General features: G+C 44.8%; 1 protein-coding gene across 1 annotated transcript in view; it reads left to right on the top strand.

Annotated features, from left to right (window-relative positions):
- Positions 1 to 428: 428 nt before the first annotated feature.
- Positions 429 to 18,825, top strand: part of fras1 (Fraser extracellular matrix complex subunit 1) — a gene marked incomplete at its 5' end in the record, with an annotated part of 267,524 nt that continues 249,127 nt past the window's right edge. Inside the window, 6 exons of the mRNA XM_072432991.1 lie at positions 429 to 542; positions 3,200 to 3,289; positions 4,727 to 4,886; positions 8,662 to 8,795; positions 10,119 to 10,202; positions 10,493 to 10,594. Coding sequence (XP_072289092.1) covers positions 429 to 542; positions 3,200 to 3,289; positions 4,727 to 4,886; positions 8,662 to 8,795; positions 10,119 to 10,202; positions 10,493 to 10,594 — 684 coding nt within the window. The remainder of the gene's footprint in view (positions 543 to 3,199; positions 3,290 to 4,726; positions 4,887 to 8,661; positions 8,796 to 10,118; positions 10,203 to 10,492; positions 10,595 to 18,825) is intronic.

The raw sequence follows: 18,825 nt of genomic DNA, 5'->3' as shown, positions 1-18,825 counted from the left end.
CCTCTCTCCCCCATTCTGACCCACCTCTCTCCCCCATTCTGACCCGCCTCTCTCCCCCATTCTGACCCGCCTCTCTCCCACATTCTGACCCGCCTCTCTCCCACATTCTGACCCGCCTCTCTCTCCCGTTCTGACCCGCCTCTGTCCCCCATTCTGATCCGCCTCTCTCCCCCATTCTGACCCGCCTCTCTCTCCCGTTTTGATCCGCCGCTCTCCCCCATTCTGACCCGCCTCTCTCTCCCGTTCTGACCCGCCTCTCTCCCCCATTCTGACCCGCCTCTGTCCCCCATTCTGACACGCCTCTCTCTCCCATTCTGACCCGCCTCTCTCCCCCATTCTGACCCGCCTCTGTCCCCCATTCTGACACGCCTCTCTCTCCCGTTTTAATCCGCATCTCTCCCCCATTCTGACCCGCCTCTCTCCCCTGTGTGCAGAGCAACTCGTCGTGGAGGGCGGAGCCGTGCGTGGAGTGCTCGTGTCACAGCGACGTGGCGCTCTGTGCCAACGCGCCTTGTCCGAACCCGCAGTGCGACTTCCAGAGGGTAAGAGACGCATCCCGGGGTCATGGACGCTCCGCCATGACAGCGACACACTTATGCTAATCGAGCGGTCGGAGGCGCCGCACGAACGAGAGGATTTGGATCAAGATTCAGTCGTCTCTCATAAACGTGTAGAATAAGCACTTTGATAAAAACGTGTTGTGTATAAATCTACTGCGAGTTTATTTTGCGCATGAAGCAGATCCGAGTGCGTCACAAAACAGAACAAAGACGCGTTACACTGAACATAACATGATATAAAAGACGACACTTAAATAATCCTACAACATTAAACAGTAAAACCCTAAAAGTTTAAGGCTAATATTCCTTGTTCAAATGTGTTCATTAAGTATGACTTTTGTACTACAAAGTGAACACAAATACAGTATTTTCCGGAGTATAAGTCGCACCAGCCAAAAAATGCATAATAGAGAAGAACAAAAAACATATATAAGTTGCACTGGAGTATGAAATGCAGTTGCAAGTGTGAAAATAACAAATAATATCACATATAAGTCGCTCCGGAGTATAAGTATATAAGTATAAATATATAAGTAGAAGTCGCACCCCGGCCAAAACTATGAAAAAAGGTGCGACTTATAGTCCGGAAAATACGGTATATATATATATAAATGGCTAATTGGCGCAAACGATGTAAAGCGCTCGTTTAGTGTGCACTTTTGCAAATGTTCCATTTTCCTACTGCTAATTAGCCTGCACGGGGCGTGCATGAGGAGGAGTGCGTTAGTGAGTGTTTGGAAGGGACTTGTTTTTTGCCATTAAAAAAAAAAAAAAATCTAAATATATATATTTTTAATTAGCATCATATTTTCTTTTATTAGGCCCGAGCTCCACAAGCTGGCGAGAGGCCTATCAGTTACGTAAGGCCGTGCAAAGCGCGAAATCGAGCGTGAAGCGCTCGCCCACTTCCAAACACTCACTAACGCACTCCTTCACTCTTGCACGCCCCGTGCATACTAATTAGTAGTAGGAAAATGGAACATTACCGTTGTAAACGGGCGAAGCCCGTGCAAAAGTGCGCACTAAACGAGCACTTTACATTGAGATGACGACCGCGAAGCGATCGTCATCCCCATATAAAGCACTCATTTGCGCTAAGTAGCTCACGAATACGTTCCCCATCTCTTGCATGTTCAGTGCATATAAGCATGTAATGCAAAAATTGAACATTATTACTGTATAGAGGGCCAAAAACACAAAGTGGGCGGAGCCCACTCAAAATTAACGAAAGTACCCGTCAGTGACCAGGGACCCACACCATGAGGTAGGAAAGCGCGAGCGCTTTCCGAAAATGTATAGTTTATGATATTTGAAAAATGGGAAACATTGTTTTCGCATCGGAATATTCTTCTTCTTCTTCTCAGGACCAACCCCCCTATTTTTCACCCAGTGAACATTGACGAAAAGTCACAAAAATTTGCACACCTCTAAAAATCGTGCCTCTCTACATTCTGGCTATTTCCCTTTTCTAAAATAAAAAAATTGGCGCGTCAGCGCCCCCAAATGTACCAAAAATGCATTGAGAGATGGGAAATGACCCAAAAAAAATCTGATCGTAGAATAATGAAATTTAGCGCAGAGGTAGATGGTGACAAGAGAAGTAAAAAATATTATTACGGCAACGCCGTCCGCCCAACCAAATGTCGGCCATATTGCTTCAAAAATGGCTAAACAGGACTTCGGAGTTTTTCCAAACGTCGTACTTTTACGAACTCCTCCCAGGGCGTTGGCTCTAAAAAGCTGAAATTTGGTGAAAATGCTACTGAGGAGTGGGACATCAAAAGTTATCCAAATTACATTGATACCTGTCACGGTCTCTGTGCGGCGAAGCCGCAAACTGTAGCTAGATTTTCAGAAATCTCCCAAATTTAACATTTCTGCCGTTTGCGCAGATAAAGTCCGAATTGCGTCAAATTAGAATCAGTTGTTAAACTCTTTGCCCTAAACCTACTTGAAGTGAAATAAATTAATTTGGAGCCACAGCGCCCCCTACAGATTTTATATGGAGGTTAAATATTTAGTTTTGCAAAATTATATGAAATTTGACACACAACTCAATTTTGGCATACCCATCAAAAAAGTCAATGAGACCCATGTCATAATTGTTATGGCTTTGCCGTAACGATGACCGAAACCTTCCATGTTATTCCAATGGGGAAATCGCCAGAACATGTTTACACTTTAGACTTTCACAAACTCCTCTTAGGGCGTCAGCCCTATTAACCTGAAATTTGGTGAGACTCATCTTCAGGAGTGGACCATCAAAAGTTATCCACATTTTTATTCAAAGAGTCACGGTGTCTGTGCGGCAAAGCAGCACATTTTGCCAAGAATTCAAAATAAAATTGCTTTTTGATGGTAAAACAAAGGGGAGAAGATGTGACAGCGTCACAGATTCTGCAGTAGGCGTAATAAAAGGACAATTGGGGCGCGTTAGCGCCCCCTCCTCGTGCGGCGTGGCAGCGGCGGCGTGGCGAGGGCCGATCATTGCCGCTTGCGGCTATATTTATTATTATTGTTATTATGTTTGATTGATTTGATTGATAACAGTCTTTATTCTTCTGTGGTGTTGTTTCAGGGCGAGTGTCATGATTCTTCTTGTTTCAGGGCGAGTGTCATGATTCCTCTTGTTGTTTCAGGGCGAGCGTCTCAGGATTCCCGCTCTTGGGTGTTGCCCTGAATGCGTCTCGTCCCAGGGCTTGTGTCAGTCTGACGGCGCCACCTACAGCGTGAGTCGACCTTTACACACCTCGTCACCATCATCACACGCTCTGAAGCGCCAAAACTGGAGACGATTCATATATATAACCATTCATATATATAACTATTCATATATATAACCATTCATATATATAACCATTCATGTACATATATATTCAAACTGACTCAGGCACTAAAGTAACGTGCAGGATTATAACAACAAAACTGTTCTAAATGTACAATATCGATGCATGAGAGGCAATAAATACATAAATAACAAAATGAATGCATAAACTAAAACATAATTACACAAAATAAACAAATACATACCTAAATGCAAACACATAAATAGACACAAAAAAAGACAAAAATACATAAATACATAAATGCAATCAGCACAAAAATAAATACATCAACAAATAATATTGCAATTACTGTCGTGATCACATGCAATGGTATTTATTTATTATTATGTCTATGGGAGTTTTTATTTATTTATAGGAGATCTTCTACTGAAAGTGTTTTTCAGACTTCCTATAAGTGATCTGTTCTTCTGGATCTACCTCTGTATCTACCTGCGTTGCACCAATGAAATTTCCCCATGTGGGACAATAAAGGAATATCTTATCTTATCTTATCTTATCTTAAACACATAAATAACATATACATTAATACAACATAAATTCATACATAAATTAAAAATTACATAAATAAATACAAAAATAAATAAAATACATAAACCCAAACAGCACATAAATAAATACATCAATAACATATACATTAATACAACATAAATTCATACATAAATAAATAAAAAAAATACATGAATAAATACAAAAATAATTACATACATAAACGCAAACACATAAATAAATAAGAACAAAATAAACAAAAAAGTAGTTTATTATCTGTAATGAGTCATACTAGTTATTTATGTATTAAATCAAAGTACAGAGAAGTACCCACGATACATTTTGACCGTGAACGTATTTGTTGCATTCAGAAGTGACATTAACAGAGAGTGAAAAGACTCTCCATCATTTTTCTATAGTTTTACACAACTATTCAAGAGCTCAAAAGGAAATATCCGTCTCGTCTGTCCCGGTGCCTGTTCTGCTCTGGTCCTGGTCCTGGTCTGGTTCTGCTCTGGTCCTGGTCCTGGTCTAGTTCTGCTCTGGTCCTGGTCCTGGTCTGGTTCTGCTCTGGTCCTGGTCTGGTTCTGCTCTGGTCCTGGTCTGGTTCTGCTCTGGTCCTGGTCCTGGTCTGGTTCTGCTCTGGTCCTGGTCTGGTTCTGCTCTGGTCCTGGTCTGGTTCTGCTCTGGTCCTGGTCCTGGTCTAGTTCTGCTCTGGTCCTGGTCTAGTTCTGCTCTGGTCCTGGTCTTGGTCCTGGTCTGGTTCTGCCCCCTGTGGCTTGCTTTAGTCCTGTCCCAGTTGTGTCCCGGTGTAACGGTGTCTCTGTCCTCCAGGCGGGCTCCGTGTGGCGTCCCTCTCTCTGCTCCATGTGCCTCTGCTCTGGGTCCGGCGTCTCGTGTTCGGCTCTGTCCTGTCCCGCTCTGGACTGTGCCCCGGACCACAGAGAATACACCCCCGAGGGAGAGTGCTGTCCCCAGTGTGTCCGCAACGGAGGTGAGTCCCGGCGCCGCCAACCGTCCGCTCTGTCGCAGGATTCAGCCCCATCACACGGTCACATGACGTCTTTTGAGGAGGATTGAATGTCTCTGAGGTTTGAATGTGTGTAAAGACGTGCTTATCTTTTAAATTTAACTGCTATAAACTAATGTTGTGAAAACTATCAAAAATCACATATCGATGGTCAAACATTTGTGTTTTTACTTTTACTGTATTATTACTGTACTATTACTGCACTATTACTGTACTATTACTGTTACTGTGCTATTACTGTACTATTACTGTTACTGTGCTATTACTGTACTATTACTGTATTATTACTGTATTATTACTGTACTGTTACGTACTATTACTGCACTATTACTGTTACTGTACTATTAGTGTACTATTACTGTACTGTTACTGTACTATTACTGTAACTCTACTTTTAATGTGTTATTACTATCACACGGTCACGATGAACAAAAACTGCAGTTTTGTAGTGACGTCTTTTGAGGAGGATTGAATGTCTCTGGATTGATTGTTTAAAGACGTACTTATCTTTAAATACAAATCCTGCAAACGAATGTTGTGGAAAGGATCAAAAATCACATATCGATGGTAAAACATTTGTGTTTCAGAATGATTTTGAGCTGAACCAAAACCAGAATAAGACCACAGTGATTAACACATGATTTTCGTAGAGAATGTCTAAAAGTCTATTGTGCAAAACCTTGAACACAGTGTGAAAGTTGTTATCAAGAATCAAGTATATTCCTTAGTGTCAAAATCATACAAACACAAACGTCAAAGCTCCTGGATCCGTTCTTAAACTTTGGAAAGTACTGCGCCGAGCTCTTTTTGAATTCAGACCAATATCTTGATCCTGAGAACTTGGACGGCGGACTGATCCCCGAGCTCGGTCTGGGCTGAGTCAGATCCGTGGAACCTTCACAGACTCTGGCTCCTCCGTGATCTCCAGAGGAATCACAACATCATCGGCTTTTCTTTACCTTCCACCAACCAAAACAGACGATCCCCGCGAGCAAAGCCTGTTGGTCCTGCACTTTTACTCTGCTATTACTGCACTTTTACTGTGCTATTATTGTACTATTACCGTACTATTACTGTGCTATTACTGCACTTTTACTGTGCTATTACTGGTGCTATTACTGCACTTTTACTGTGCTATTATTGTACTATTACCATACTATTATTGTGCTATTACTGCACTTTTACTGTGCTATTACTGGTGCTATTACTGCACTTTTACTGTGCTATTACTGTACTATTACTGTTCTATTACTGTACTATTACCGTACTATTACTGTACTATTACTGTACTATTACCGTACTATTACTGTACTATTACTGCACTTTTACTGCACTTTTACTGCGCTATTACTGCACTTTTACTGTGCTATTACTGCACACTGTACTATTACTAAACTATTACTGTGCTATTACCGTACTATTACTACACTTTTACTGTTCTATTACTGTAGTATTTCTGTTACTGTGCTATTGATGTGCTATTAAATACTATTAATTTACTTCTACTGTACTATAACTGTACTATTAGTGTACTATTACTGTGCTATTACTGTACAATTTCTGTACAATTACTGTACTATTAGTGTACTATTACTGTGCTATTACTGTACAATTTATGTACTATTATTGTACTATTACTCTGCTATTACTCTTGGGGCGAGGCTTACGCTGGTTCATGACGCATGACACAGCGGAACATGTCAGCAGCAGCATCGTTGGTACAAAAGGAGCGTTTGCAGTACTATAGTACTATTATAGTACTATTTAAGTACGGGGTCGATGAGCCGCAGTATTTATTTCCTAAACGATTAACTAGAAAAATCCCTTTCTGGTTTTCATACTCTAGAATCCGTATTTCAACCTTCTGACATGATCGTTTGACCAAAGTAATGATTGGTTGTTGTATTTGCAGAAGGTTCTGCAGGAGTCACATTCAGGCTCAGACACATGTTTTCCATTTGTTTAATCTGTAAAATGTGTAACGCCGACGATAAAGTCCTGAAAGTGAAATATGGTGTCATTTCCACAGCAGCACATTAGGGTTTCAGGAGCGTGAACATCGGTCTGGACATGAATCTTCTGTCGTCTTGTGTTGTCGTCTCGTCGTCGTCTCGCGTCGTCGTCTCGTGTCGTCGTCTCGTTGTCTAAAACACGACATTAGCCGTTTTGTTTCCTCTGTAACGACGGCCGGGAGCCGCTCTGACACAGACAGACGTTTGCTGCTAATTAGCGCCAAACTAAATGAGCAAACACAACTTCAACTGTTTATCTCGCTGCAAACGTCTGCGCTCGGCCCGCATCTGTCAGAGAACTATTTTTAGAAGTGGAGTAAAATGCGGCTGATGTTATTGTGTGAAATGAGTTTAAACCTGTGGCGATGTCAAAGTCTGAAGCGTGCGACAGCTGCAAACGACTGTTCAAACCGAGCCATGTTCTTCTTCTACTGCTGATTTAGACCAGCCCGTTCCACTAACGTCATCTTTGTTCTTCAGACACGCTACTGTTACTATTACTGTTACTATTACTGTTACTATTACTGTTACTATTACTGTTACTGTACTATTACTGTAGTATAACTGTAGTATTACTGTACTATTACTGTTACTGTACTGTTACTGTACTATTACTGTAGTATTACTGTTACTATTACTGTACTGTTACTGTACCATTACTGTACTGTTACTGTACTACTGTAGTATTGCTGTTACTGTACTATTACTGTAGTATTACTGTTACTGTACTGTTACTGTACTATTACTGTAGTATTACTGTTACTGTACTGTTACTATACTATTACTGCACTATTACTGCACTATTACTGCACTATTACTGTACTATTGCTGTACTATTGCTGTACTATTATTATACTATTACATTACTGTATTATTACTGTACTATTTCTGTACTATTATTATACTTTTACTATTACTGTACTTGAATCTGAAATAAGCTTTATTCACATGCCCAGAACTAAAGCAGGACTAAAGCAGGACTAAAGCGGGACTAAAGCAGGTCTAAAGCAGGACTAAAGCAGGACTAAAGCAGGTCTAAAGCAGGACTAAAGCAGGACTAAAGCAGGACTAAAGCAAGACTAAAGCAAGACTAAAGCAGGACTAAAGCAGGTCTAAAGCAGGTCTAAAGCAGGTCTAAAGCAGGTCTAAAGCAGGTCTAAAGCAGGACTAAAGCAGGACTAAAGCAGGACTAAAGCAGGTCTAAAGCAGGACTAAAGCAGGACTAAAGCAGGTCTAAAGCAGGACTAAAGCAGGACTAAAGCAGGACTAAAGCAGGTCTAAAGCAGGACTAAAGCAGGACTAAAGCAGGACTAAAGCAGGTCTAAAGCAGGTCTAAAGCAGGACTAAAGCAGGACTAAAGCAGGTCTAAAGCAGGACTAAAGCAGGACTAAAGCAGGACTAAAGCAGGTCTAAAGCAGGACTAAAGCAGGACTAAAAACGGCGTACACAAAGTCCAGGACAAACGTGGCTGAGGCTGGTCCAGTGTAATAACAGTACAACAGTGTAACAACAGTGTAACAACAGTGTAACAACAGTGTAATAACCGTACAACAGTGTAACAACAGTGTAACAACAGTGTAATAACCGTACAACAGTGTAACAGTGTAATCACAATGTAATAACTGTGTAATAACTGTGTAATAACGTGTAATAACAGTAATAACGGTACAACAGTCCAGTTTTACTTGCTCTGACAGATAAATAAAGTTCTTCTCTGGTTGTTTCAGGCTCGTGTCGTTGGGACGACCGAGAGCTCCGCGACGGCGAGACGTTTGAGTCGGGACTCTGCTCCAGATGTGTGTGTTCAGATGGAGCGGTGCAGTGCAGTGTGGCCGAGTGTGCGCCCGTGTCCTGCAGAACGGTACGAGTGTGTCCACAGTGTGTCCTCAGTGTGTCCTGCAGAACGGTACGAGTGTGTCCACAGTGTGTCCTCAGTGTGTCCTGCAGAACGGTACGAGTGTGTCCACAGTGTGTCCTCAATGTGTCCTGCAGAACGGTACGAGTGTGTCCACAGTGTGTCCTCAATGTGTCCTGCAGAACGGTACGAGTGTGTCCTCAATGTGTCCTCAGTGTGTCCTGCAGAACGGTACGAGTGTGTCCACAGTGTGTCCTCAATGTGTCCTGCAGAACGGTACGAGTGTGTCCACAGTGTGTCCTCAATGTGTCCTGCAGAACGGTACGAGTGTGTCCACAGTGTGTCCTCAGTGTGTCCTGCAGAACGGTACGAGTGTGTCCACAGTGTGTCCTCAGTGTGTCCTGCAGAACGGTACGAGTGTGTCCACAGTGTGTCCTCAGTGTGTCCTGCAGAACGGTACGAGTGTGTCCACAGTGTGTCCTCAGTGTGTCCTGCAGAACGGTACGAGTGTGTCCACAGTGTGTCCTCAATGTGTCCTGCAGAACGGTACGAGTGTGTCCACAGTGTGTCCTCAATGTGTCCTGCAGAACGGTACGAGTGTGTCCTCAATGTGTCCTCAGTGTGTCCTGCAGAACGGTACGAGTGTGTCCACAGTGTGTCCTCAATGTGTCCTGCAGAACGGTACGAGTGTGTCCACAGTGTGTCCTCAATGTGTCCTGCAGAACGGTACGAGTGTGTCCTCAATGTGTCCTCAGTGTGTCCTGCAGAACGGTACGAGTGTGTCCACAGTGTGTCCTCAGTGTGTCCTGCAGAACGGTACGAGTGTGTCCGCAGTGTGTCCTCAATGTGTCCTGCAGAACGGTACGAGTGTGTCCACAGTGTGTCCTCAATGTGTCCTGCAGAACGGTACGAGTGTGTCCACAGTGTGTCCGCAATATGTCCACAGTGTGTCCTCAGTGTGTCCTCATTGTGTCCGGAGTGTTTCCGTAAACAAGAATCAGGAGCGTTAACATGATTTTGATTGTGATGACTGAGCCCGTCACATGACTGAGCCCGTCACATGACTGAGCCCGTCACATGACTGAGCACGTCACATGACTGAGCCCGTCACATGACTGAGCCCGTCACATGACTGAGCACGTCACATGACTGAGCCCGTCACATGACTGAGCACGTCACATGACTGAGCACGTCACATGACTGAGCACGTCACATGACTGAGCACGTCACATGACAGAGCACGTCACATGATCATGGATGGTTTGATTTGCTGCCTCTTGTGGACGCAGTTTTAAAGTGACAGTAAACGGATGTATTTTGTTCCAACAGAATGAGAACCTGGTGATCCGGGCGGGGCAGTGCTGTCCGGAGTGTGTGACCAACCCCTGTCTGTCCGCGGGGAAACAGTACCAGGTATAAATATCATATATATTATATTATTATATTATCATGGTATATGTGGACAACCCGAGGCCTTCATAGACACAACAGTCTGTTCGCTCAGAGCCAATTAGAGCAGAGCCAATCAGAGCAGGGCCAATCAGAGCAGAGCCAATCAGAGCAGAGCCAATCAGAGCAGGGCCAATCAGAGCAGAGCCAATCGCTATCCAGCCAATCAGGGAGCACTTTAGCAATACTTTATTTATACTTTATTGACACATTATCGACACAGTTTTGACCCATTTTTGACACTTTCTTGACAGGACGGAGAGCAGTGGCAGAAGGACTCGTGTACAACGTGTGTGTGTGACCGGGGACAGTCCCGGTGTCACAGCCGCACCTGCCCTCGCCTCACCTGTCAGAAGGTACGTCCGGTGCATTTGACCCGTCGGTCTCTGTCGGGATCACTGCAGAACAATGACCCTCCTCCAGCTCCTGAGCCAGAACCTGGAGCGCGTTCAAAGTTTACTCACAGTTTGTGTTTTCAGAGGTTTCACGTTTAAACAAAGGAAGACGACAACATTCTGGTTCAGCATCTGCTCCTCAGACATTTGGCGCCTGAAGAGAACCAACAATACTTCATAAAACTCGTATAAATGAATAAATACATGTTCAAAAAGGAGCGGGTGAAAGGAGAGACTTATTTAGCCCCACCCCTTTTCCTCATTGTTCATTCAATCATATTTTTCTAATTTGATTTAATAAATAAAAAGATGATTAGGTGAATAGAAAATTGTTCCGGTCACAATAAAAGTGTAAGAACTAAAAAATAATAGTCGTGACAATTTTGGATGCATCATTGTCCCAAAAAAATACATCTACAATTAAATTAATGATTAAACCTTTTTTATCCGGTTGCTTTTTGTCACAGTTTCTCTGTAATCATGACTAAACCGTAAAAAATGTAAATACACATCAAAATATAAATAGTTTCAAGGATTTTACTATTTCTATTATTAATCCATTTGAAAACAATTCAAGAAAGCTCCACATTTGTTCCATTTTCCATTGTAGTTTCTCACTTCATACGAGTATCTAGTCTTTTAGTTCCGGGGAATCTCTTTTTCTGACACAGTTTTATTGGTTTCAAAAAGATTTTTCCAGGATATAAAAGGTGAAACTGCAGCTAAGGTTTCCAAAAGAACTCTCAAAGCCTGAATAATGCAGAATGTAGAACCCTTAAAAATGTTTCCTCATCCAAAGCTCGAGAGCGTGACATATTTCTGCGACAAAACCCTCTCATAATTGTGCAGATCCCGTCTCAGAACTCTTTCCCGTGCGTCCGTGCGAGCGCCTCTCGTGTTCCATCCCATTCCCGGCTCGGTTCAGCCGAGCGGATCAGAGCGCCGCGTTATTAAGAGCGAATATTCCGAGGCCTTTGGACATCACACGGCCTCAGAACAGGAAGTGCTGACAGACGACTGCAGCCAAGCACTGGAAACGCTCACACGAGGAAACACGAGGAAACGCTCACACGAGGAAACGCTCACACGAGGAAACACGAGGAAACGCTCACACGAGGAAACGCTCACACGAGGAAACACGAGGAAACGCTCACACGAGGAAACACTCACACGAGGAAATGCAAGGAAACGCTCACACGAGGAAACGCAAGGAAACGCTCACACGAGGAAACACGAGGAAACGCTCACACGAGGAAACGCTCACACGAGGAAACGCAAGGAAACACTCACACGAGGAAACACGAGGAAACGCTCACACGAGGAAACGCTCACACGAGGAAACGCTCACATGAGGAAACACGAGGAAACGCTCACATGAGGAAACACGAGGAAACGCTCACACGAGGAAACACGAGGAAACGCTCACACGAGGAAACACGAGGAAACGCTCACACGAGGAAACACGAGGAAACGCTCAAACGAGGAAACGCTCACACGAGGAAACACGAGGAAACGCTCACACGAGGAAACGCTCACACGAGGAAACGCTCACACGAGGAAACACGAGGAAACGCTCACACGAGGAAACACGAGGAAACGCTCACACGAGGAAACACTCACACGAGGAAATGCAAGGAAACGCTCACACGAGGAAACACGAGGAAACGCTCACATGAGGAAACACGAGGAAACGCTCACACGAGGAAACACGAGGAAACGCTCACACGAGGAAACACGAGGAAACGCTCAAACGAGGAAACGCTCACACGAGGAAACACGCTCACACGAGGAAACACGAGGAAACGCTCACACGAGGAAACGCTCACACGAGGAAACACGCTCACACGAGGAAACACGAGGAAACGCTCACACGAGGAAACACGAGGAAACGCTCACACGAGGAAACATGAGGAAACGCTCACACGAGGAAACACGCTCACACGAGAAAACGCTCACACGAGAAAACGCTCACACGAGGAAACGCTCACACGAGGAAACACGCTCACACGAGGAAACACGAGGAAACGCTCACATGAGGAAACGCTCACACGAGGAAACACGAGGAAACGCTCACACGAGAAAACGCTCACACGAGGAAACACGCTCACACGAGGAAACACGCTCACACGAGGAAACACGAGGAAACGCTCACACGAGGAAACGCTCACACGAGGAAATGCAAGGAAACGCTCACACGAGGAAACACGAGGAAACGCTCACACGAGAAAACGCTCACACGAGGAAACACGAGGAAACGCTCACACGAGGAAACGCTCACACGAGAAAACGCTCACACGAGAAAACGCTCACACGAGGAAACGCTCACACGAGGAAACACGAGGAAACGCTCACACGAGAAAACGCTCACACGAGGAAACACGAGGAAACGCTCACACGAGGAAACGCTCACACGAGGAAACACGCTCACACGAGGAAACACGAGGAAACGCTCACACGAGGAAACACGAGGAAACGCTCACACGAGGAAACATGAGGAAACGCTCACACGAGGAAACGCTCACACGAGGAAACGCTCACACGAGGAAACACGCTCACACGAGGAAACACGAGGAAACGCTCACACGAGGAAACACGAGGAAACGCTCACACGAGGAAACGCTCACACGAGGAAACACGCTCACACGAGGAAACACGAGGAAACGCTCACACGAGGAAACACGAGGAAACGCTCACACGAGGAAACACGAGGAAACGCTCACACGAGGAAACGCTCACACGAGGAAACGCTCACATGAGGAAACGCTCACACGAGGAAACGCTCACACGAGGAAACACGAGGAAATGCTCACACGAGAAAACGCTCACACGAGGAAACACGAGGAAACGCTCACACGAGGAAACACGAGGAAACGCTCACACGAGGAAACACGCTCACACGAGGAAACACGAGGAAACGCTCACACGAGGAAACGCTCACACGAGGAAACACGAGGAAACGCTCACACGAGGAAACACGAGGAAACGCTCACACGAGGAAACACGAGAAAACGCTCACACGAGGAAACACTCACACGAGGAAACACGCTCACACGAGGAAACACGAGGAAACGCTCACACGAGGAAACACGAGGAAACGCTCACACGAGGAAACGCTCACACGAGGAAACGCTCACACGAGGAAACACGAGGAAACGCTTACACGAGGAAACACGCTCACACGAGGAAACGCTCACATGAGGAAACACGAGGAAATGCTCACACGAGAAAACGCTCACACGAGAAAACGCTCACACGAGGAAACGCTCACACGAGGAAACACGAGGAAACGCTTACACGAGGAAACACGCTCACACGAGGAAACGCTCACATGAGGAAACACGAGGAAATGCTCACACGAGAAAACGCTCACACGAGGAAACGCTCACACGAGGAAACACGAGGAAACACTCACACGAGGAAACGCTCACACGAGGAAACACGCTCACACGAGGAAACACGAGGAAACGCTCACACGAGGAAACGCTCACACGAGGAAACACGAGGAAACGCTCACACGAGGAAACGCTCACACGAGGAAACGCTCACACGAGGAACAGGAACCTAAAGAACTAAAACCAGGCGAGGAACCGAGGGACGAGCCGAGGGACAAACCAGATCAAATAAAAAACGAGGACACAGCCAGGACTTCACCATAAACCCAAACCAAAGTCTAAGTGTTCCGGGATCAGTGCTCGGAGCAGTGTGAACACGGCGAGCGGGGCGGGGCAAGTGTGGCGGGGCAAGTGTGGCGGGGCGAGCGTGGCGGGGTGAGCGTGGCAAGGCGAGCGTCGCGAGCGTGGCGGGGTGAGTGTGGCGGGGTGAGTGTGGCGGGGCGAGTGTGGCGGGGCGAGTGTGGCGGGGCGAGTGTGGCGGGGTGAGTGTGGCGGGGCGAGTGTGGCGGGGCGAGTGTGGCGGGGCGAGTGTGGCGGGGCGAGTGTGGCGGGGCGAGTGTGGCGGGGCGAGCGAGGCGAGCGTGGCGGGGAAGTGGCCGAGATATCTTAACTGAGCAGTTTGTGCTGAGAGTAAAAGCAATTTGATGAAAAATGGCTTGGGTCATGTATATTTGTGAGAACGAGCTTCTGTTTGCAACGTCTGACGAGGCAAATAGACCGACTTTTTATCAGCGACGCCCTTCTACCTCTGTCGACGCCCTTCTGCCTCTGTCGACGCCCTTCTGCCTCTGTCGACGCCCTTGTGCCTCTGTCGACGCCCTTCTGCCTCTGTCGACGCCCTTGTGCCTCTGTCGACGCCCTTCTGCCTCTGTCGACGCCCTTCTGCCTCTGTCGACGCCCTTGTGCCTCTGTCGACGCCCTTCTGCCTCTGTCGACGCCCTTGTGCCTCTGTCGACGCCCTTCTGCCTCTGTCGACGCCCTTGTGCCTCTGTCGACGCCCTTCTGCCTCTGTCGACGCCCTTGTGCCTCTGTCGACGCCCTTCTGCCTCTGTCGACGCCCTTGTGCCTCTGTCGACGCCCTTCTGCCTCTGTCGACGCCCTTCTGCCTCTGTCGACGCCCTTGTGCCTCTGTCGACGCCCTTCTGCCTCTGTCGACGCCCTTCTGCCTCTGTCGACGCCCTTCTGCCTCTGTCGACGCCCTTCTACCTCTGTCGACGCCCTTGTGCCTCTGCGCGCCGCCCAGATCCAGCCCGGGGGGAAATGTGCTCTCAAACGTGAACCTTGACCTAAAAAATGACATAATCCCACACACTTAGTCCAGCTCATGACATGATCCGTGCAACGGACTAAACCAGAGACCATTTGGTTCAGAGCCACAGCAGGTTTGAACAGCAACAACTTCTACTGAAACAAATCTAATCACGTCAGAGAGTTTAGAACCAGGATCCACGAATGATCTGACTCCAGCTCCTCCCGGGTCTTAAAAACAAACATTCCAGGTTTATCATTATATCATTTCATTAAATCAGTACATGAAGTACTTATGGCATGTACATGAAGTACTTATGGCATGTACATGAAGTACTTATGGCATGTACATGAAGTACTTATGGCATGTACATGAAGTACTTATGGCATGTACATGAAGTACTTATGGCATGTACATGAAGTACTTATGGCATGTACATGAAGTACTTATGGCATGTACATGAAGTACTTATGGCATGTACATGAAGTACTTATGGCATGTACATGAAGTACTTATGGCATGTACATGAAGTGACTGTGTAATGACAGGTCTGTGTCGACTCATGACTCAGAGCTGCAGAATCACAATGACAATCGCTTTTCTCATGATAATAATAACGATGATGATGATGATGTCTTTTTCTGTTTTATTTAAACACGACATGAGATATTTAACACTTTCAAGTATCAGTCTCTAAATGGACGTGTGTCTGGTCCTTGTACAACATCTGCCAATTTATCTATCAAACTACATTTGAGCTAATAATATCTATTGAATTAGTATTAGTAGAATTACCCGAGCGCCACAAGCTGGCGACTGTGAAAGTGCAGACGTAGTGCAGAGTAATGAGCAGTAGGAAAATGGAACATTACCGTTGTAAACGGGCGAAGCCCGTGCGAAAGTGCTAAACGAGCACTTAACATGGAGATGACGATCTCTGTTTAGAGGGCCAAAAACACAAAGTGGGCGGAGCCCACTCAAAATGAATGAAAGTACTCGTCAGTGACCAGGGACCCACACCATGAGGGAGGAAAGCGCAAGCGCTTCCGAAAATGTATAGTTTATGATATTTGACAAATGGGAAACATTGTTTTCGCATCAGAATATTCTTCTTCTTCTTCTCGGGACCAACCCGCCTATTTTTCACCCAGTGAACTTTGACGAAAAGTCACAAAAATTTGCACACCTCTAAAAATCTTGCCTATCTCCCTTTTCTAAAATTTAAAAAAAATGGCGCGTCAGCGCCCCCAAATGTACCAAAAAGGCATTGAGAGATAGGAAATGACCAAAAGAAAATCTGATTGTAGAATCATGAAAAGCTGAAATTGTGTGAAAATGGTGCTGAGGAGTGGGACATCACTTTGACCCTGTCACGGTCTCTGAGCGGCGAAGCCACAAACTGTAGCTAGAATTTCAGAAATTTCCCAAATTTAAAATTTGCTGTTGTTTGCGCCGATAAAGTCTGAATTGCATCAAATTAGAATCAGTTGTTAAACTCTTTGCCCTAAACCTACTTGAAGTCACATTAATTAATTTGGCGCCACAGCGCCCCCTACAAAGTGAAATACAATTTTATATGGAGGGTAAAATGTTTAGTTTTGCCAAATTTTACCAAATTTGACACAAAATAAAATTTTGGCATCCCGATCCAAAAAGTCAGTGAGACCCATGTCATAATTGTTATGGCGTAGCCGTAGCGATGACAGAAACATCCCATGTTATTCCAATGGGGAAATGTGAACATGTTTATACTTTATACTTTTACAAACTCCTCCTCGGGCGTAACCTGAAATGTGGTGAGACTCATATTCAGGAGTGGACCATCAAAAGTTATCAAATTTTCATTCTAAAAGCCACAGACTTTGTGCGGCGGAGCTGCAAACTTCCCCCCTCATATATAAAGCAAAGGGAAGAAGACTAATAAAAGGAAAATTGGTACATGTAAATATTATCAATGCACATTTATAATTATATGTATATTTATTTATACGGTTAATTTATGTTTTTTTTGCCTCTCCCTGCACCTGCTTTTATATATGTTGTATAATGTTTAGTTACATGTTTCTTCGTGCAAAATAAACCAGAAATGAAATACATTATTATTATTATTCTCATCATCATTATTTTCATTATTGTTATTGAGAGCAAACCTATTGTTGTCTTTATCATTTGCACTCTGCAGCCCTGAACATGTTTCTGGCAGACAAACCTTTAATTACACAGCTCTGCGTGAAGAAGACTTATGTTCTCTTCAGAGAGAGAAAGGGGAGATGGAGAGAAGCAGGAGCGATAAAGAGAGGAATGGATGGTGTGAGAAGTAAAAGCCACAGCGGCGTTTCAAACTCCGAGTGCTTAAAAGGATCGAGGGCGACGCCGTTTGGACTCGGCCACTTAGACCACAGCTTTTACTTCAAATCGTGCTCGTTTTGAACACAGCTCGTTGTAGTTGAATGAAGGGATTAGAGACGTGGGGAAGGGCCATTTTCCACCTGCTGTAAATGTGGATTTGTATTCACTGTATTTGGCCCCGCCTCCGATTACGTCAGACAGCCAATGAGCCGCTATTTCGCTGCGAGTGAATGAAAACGTCTTGGCTTGAAAACGGCTTTTTATCAAACATCCCTAATGCAAAGTAATACAAATGTACCGATGAAGGGGAATATTCATTTGATTGATTTATTTTATTTAATTTATTTAATGTATTTAATTTATTTAATTTATTTAATTTATTTATTTTATTTATTTTATTTATTTTATTTATTTTATTTATTTTATTTATTTATTTATTTTTCTTATTTTTTTTACTTTTAACTTTTTAATTCATTTCATTTTGTGACTTAAGACTTAAGAGCGAAACAGGAACCATACGGCACTAATAACAGAATTATAGAGATAGTTCTCATACACATTTCGTGAAACTACATTGATATTTGTTTTAAGCATCGAGAGCCCGCAAACAAACAAACAAACAAACAAACAAACAAACAGTTTCTAACCCTGCCACTGCTGCAGTTAAACGGTTTCTCCCTCGAGCGAGCGTCGAAGGCCGATGACGAGCGTCGTGGTCGTGATGTGATCGTGGTCGTCCAAATCCAAGAGAACGTTCCGGAGACTCGTCCTCCTTCGACTTCGGCCTCATCTGGAGCGCGCGTAAGGCAATTAGTCACGTGACCTCGGCGTTCTTACTGGACAATGAAAAGACCAGGTGTTGGCCGGGGCGGGGCCGTTTAAGGCCGTTTAAGGATCAAAACACAACCGCAGCATCTGAACTCGTCTTATTTATTCAGGAGGAATCAATCGTTCAGGGAGTTAAAGTTTGAACCAAAGACGTCGAGATTCGAGGAGCAAAACAATGTTAAACAAATTCAAAATGTCTAACTTAAAGTGTTTTGCTAAACGCTCGTTCTCTGCTTTTTCTTTCTGCAAATGCAAAGAAACGAACTGAAACTGCGAGAAGCGATAACGTCTGGATTAAGCGTTTGGTCTTGTGTTCGGGCCGAGCTTATTGGCTCTCTTATTGGCTCCGCCCCCTCGGCATCTCAAGTTGGACA

The sequence above is a fragment of the Eucyclogobius newberryi genome, unplaced genomic scaffold, assembly GCF_026437365.1.
Source record: "Eucyclogobius newberryi isolate DKJ021-1_F unplaced genomic scaffold, fEucNew1.0.hap1 SCAF_6, whole genome shotgun sequence".
NCBI classification, from domain to species: domain Eukaryota; kingdom Metazoa; phylum Chordata; class Actinopteri; order Gobiiformes; family Gobiidae; genus Eucyclogobius; species Eucyclogobius newberryi.
Note: the sequence above shows the minus strand (reverse complement) of the source record. Positions and strands in the feature narration are given on the sequence as shown.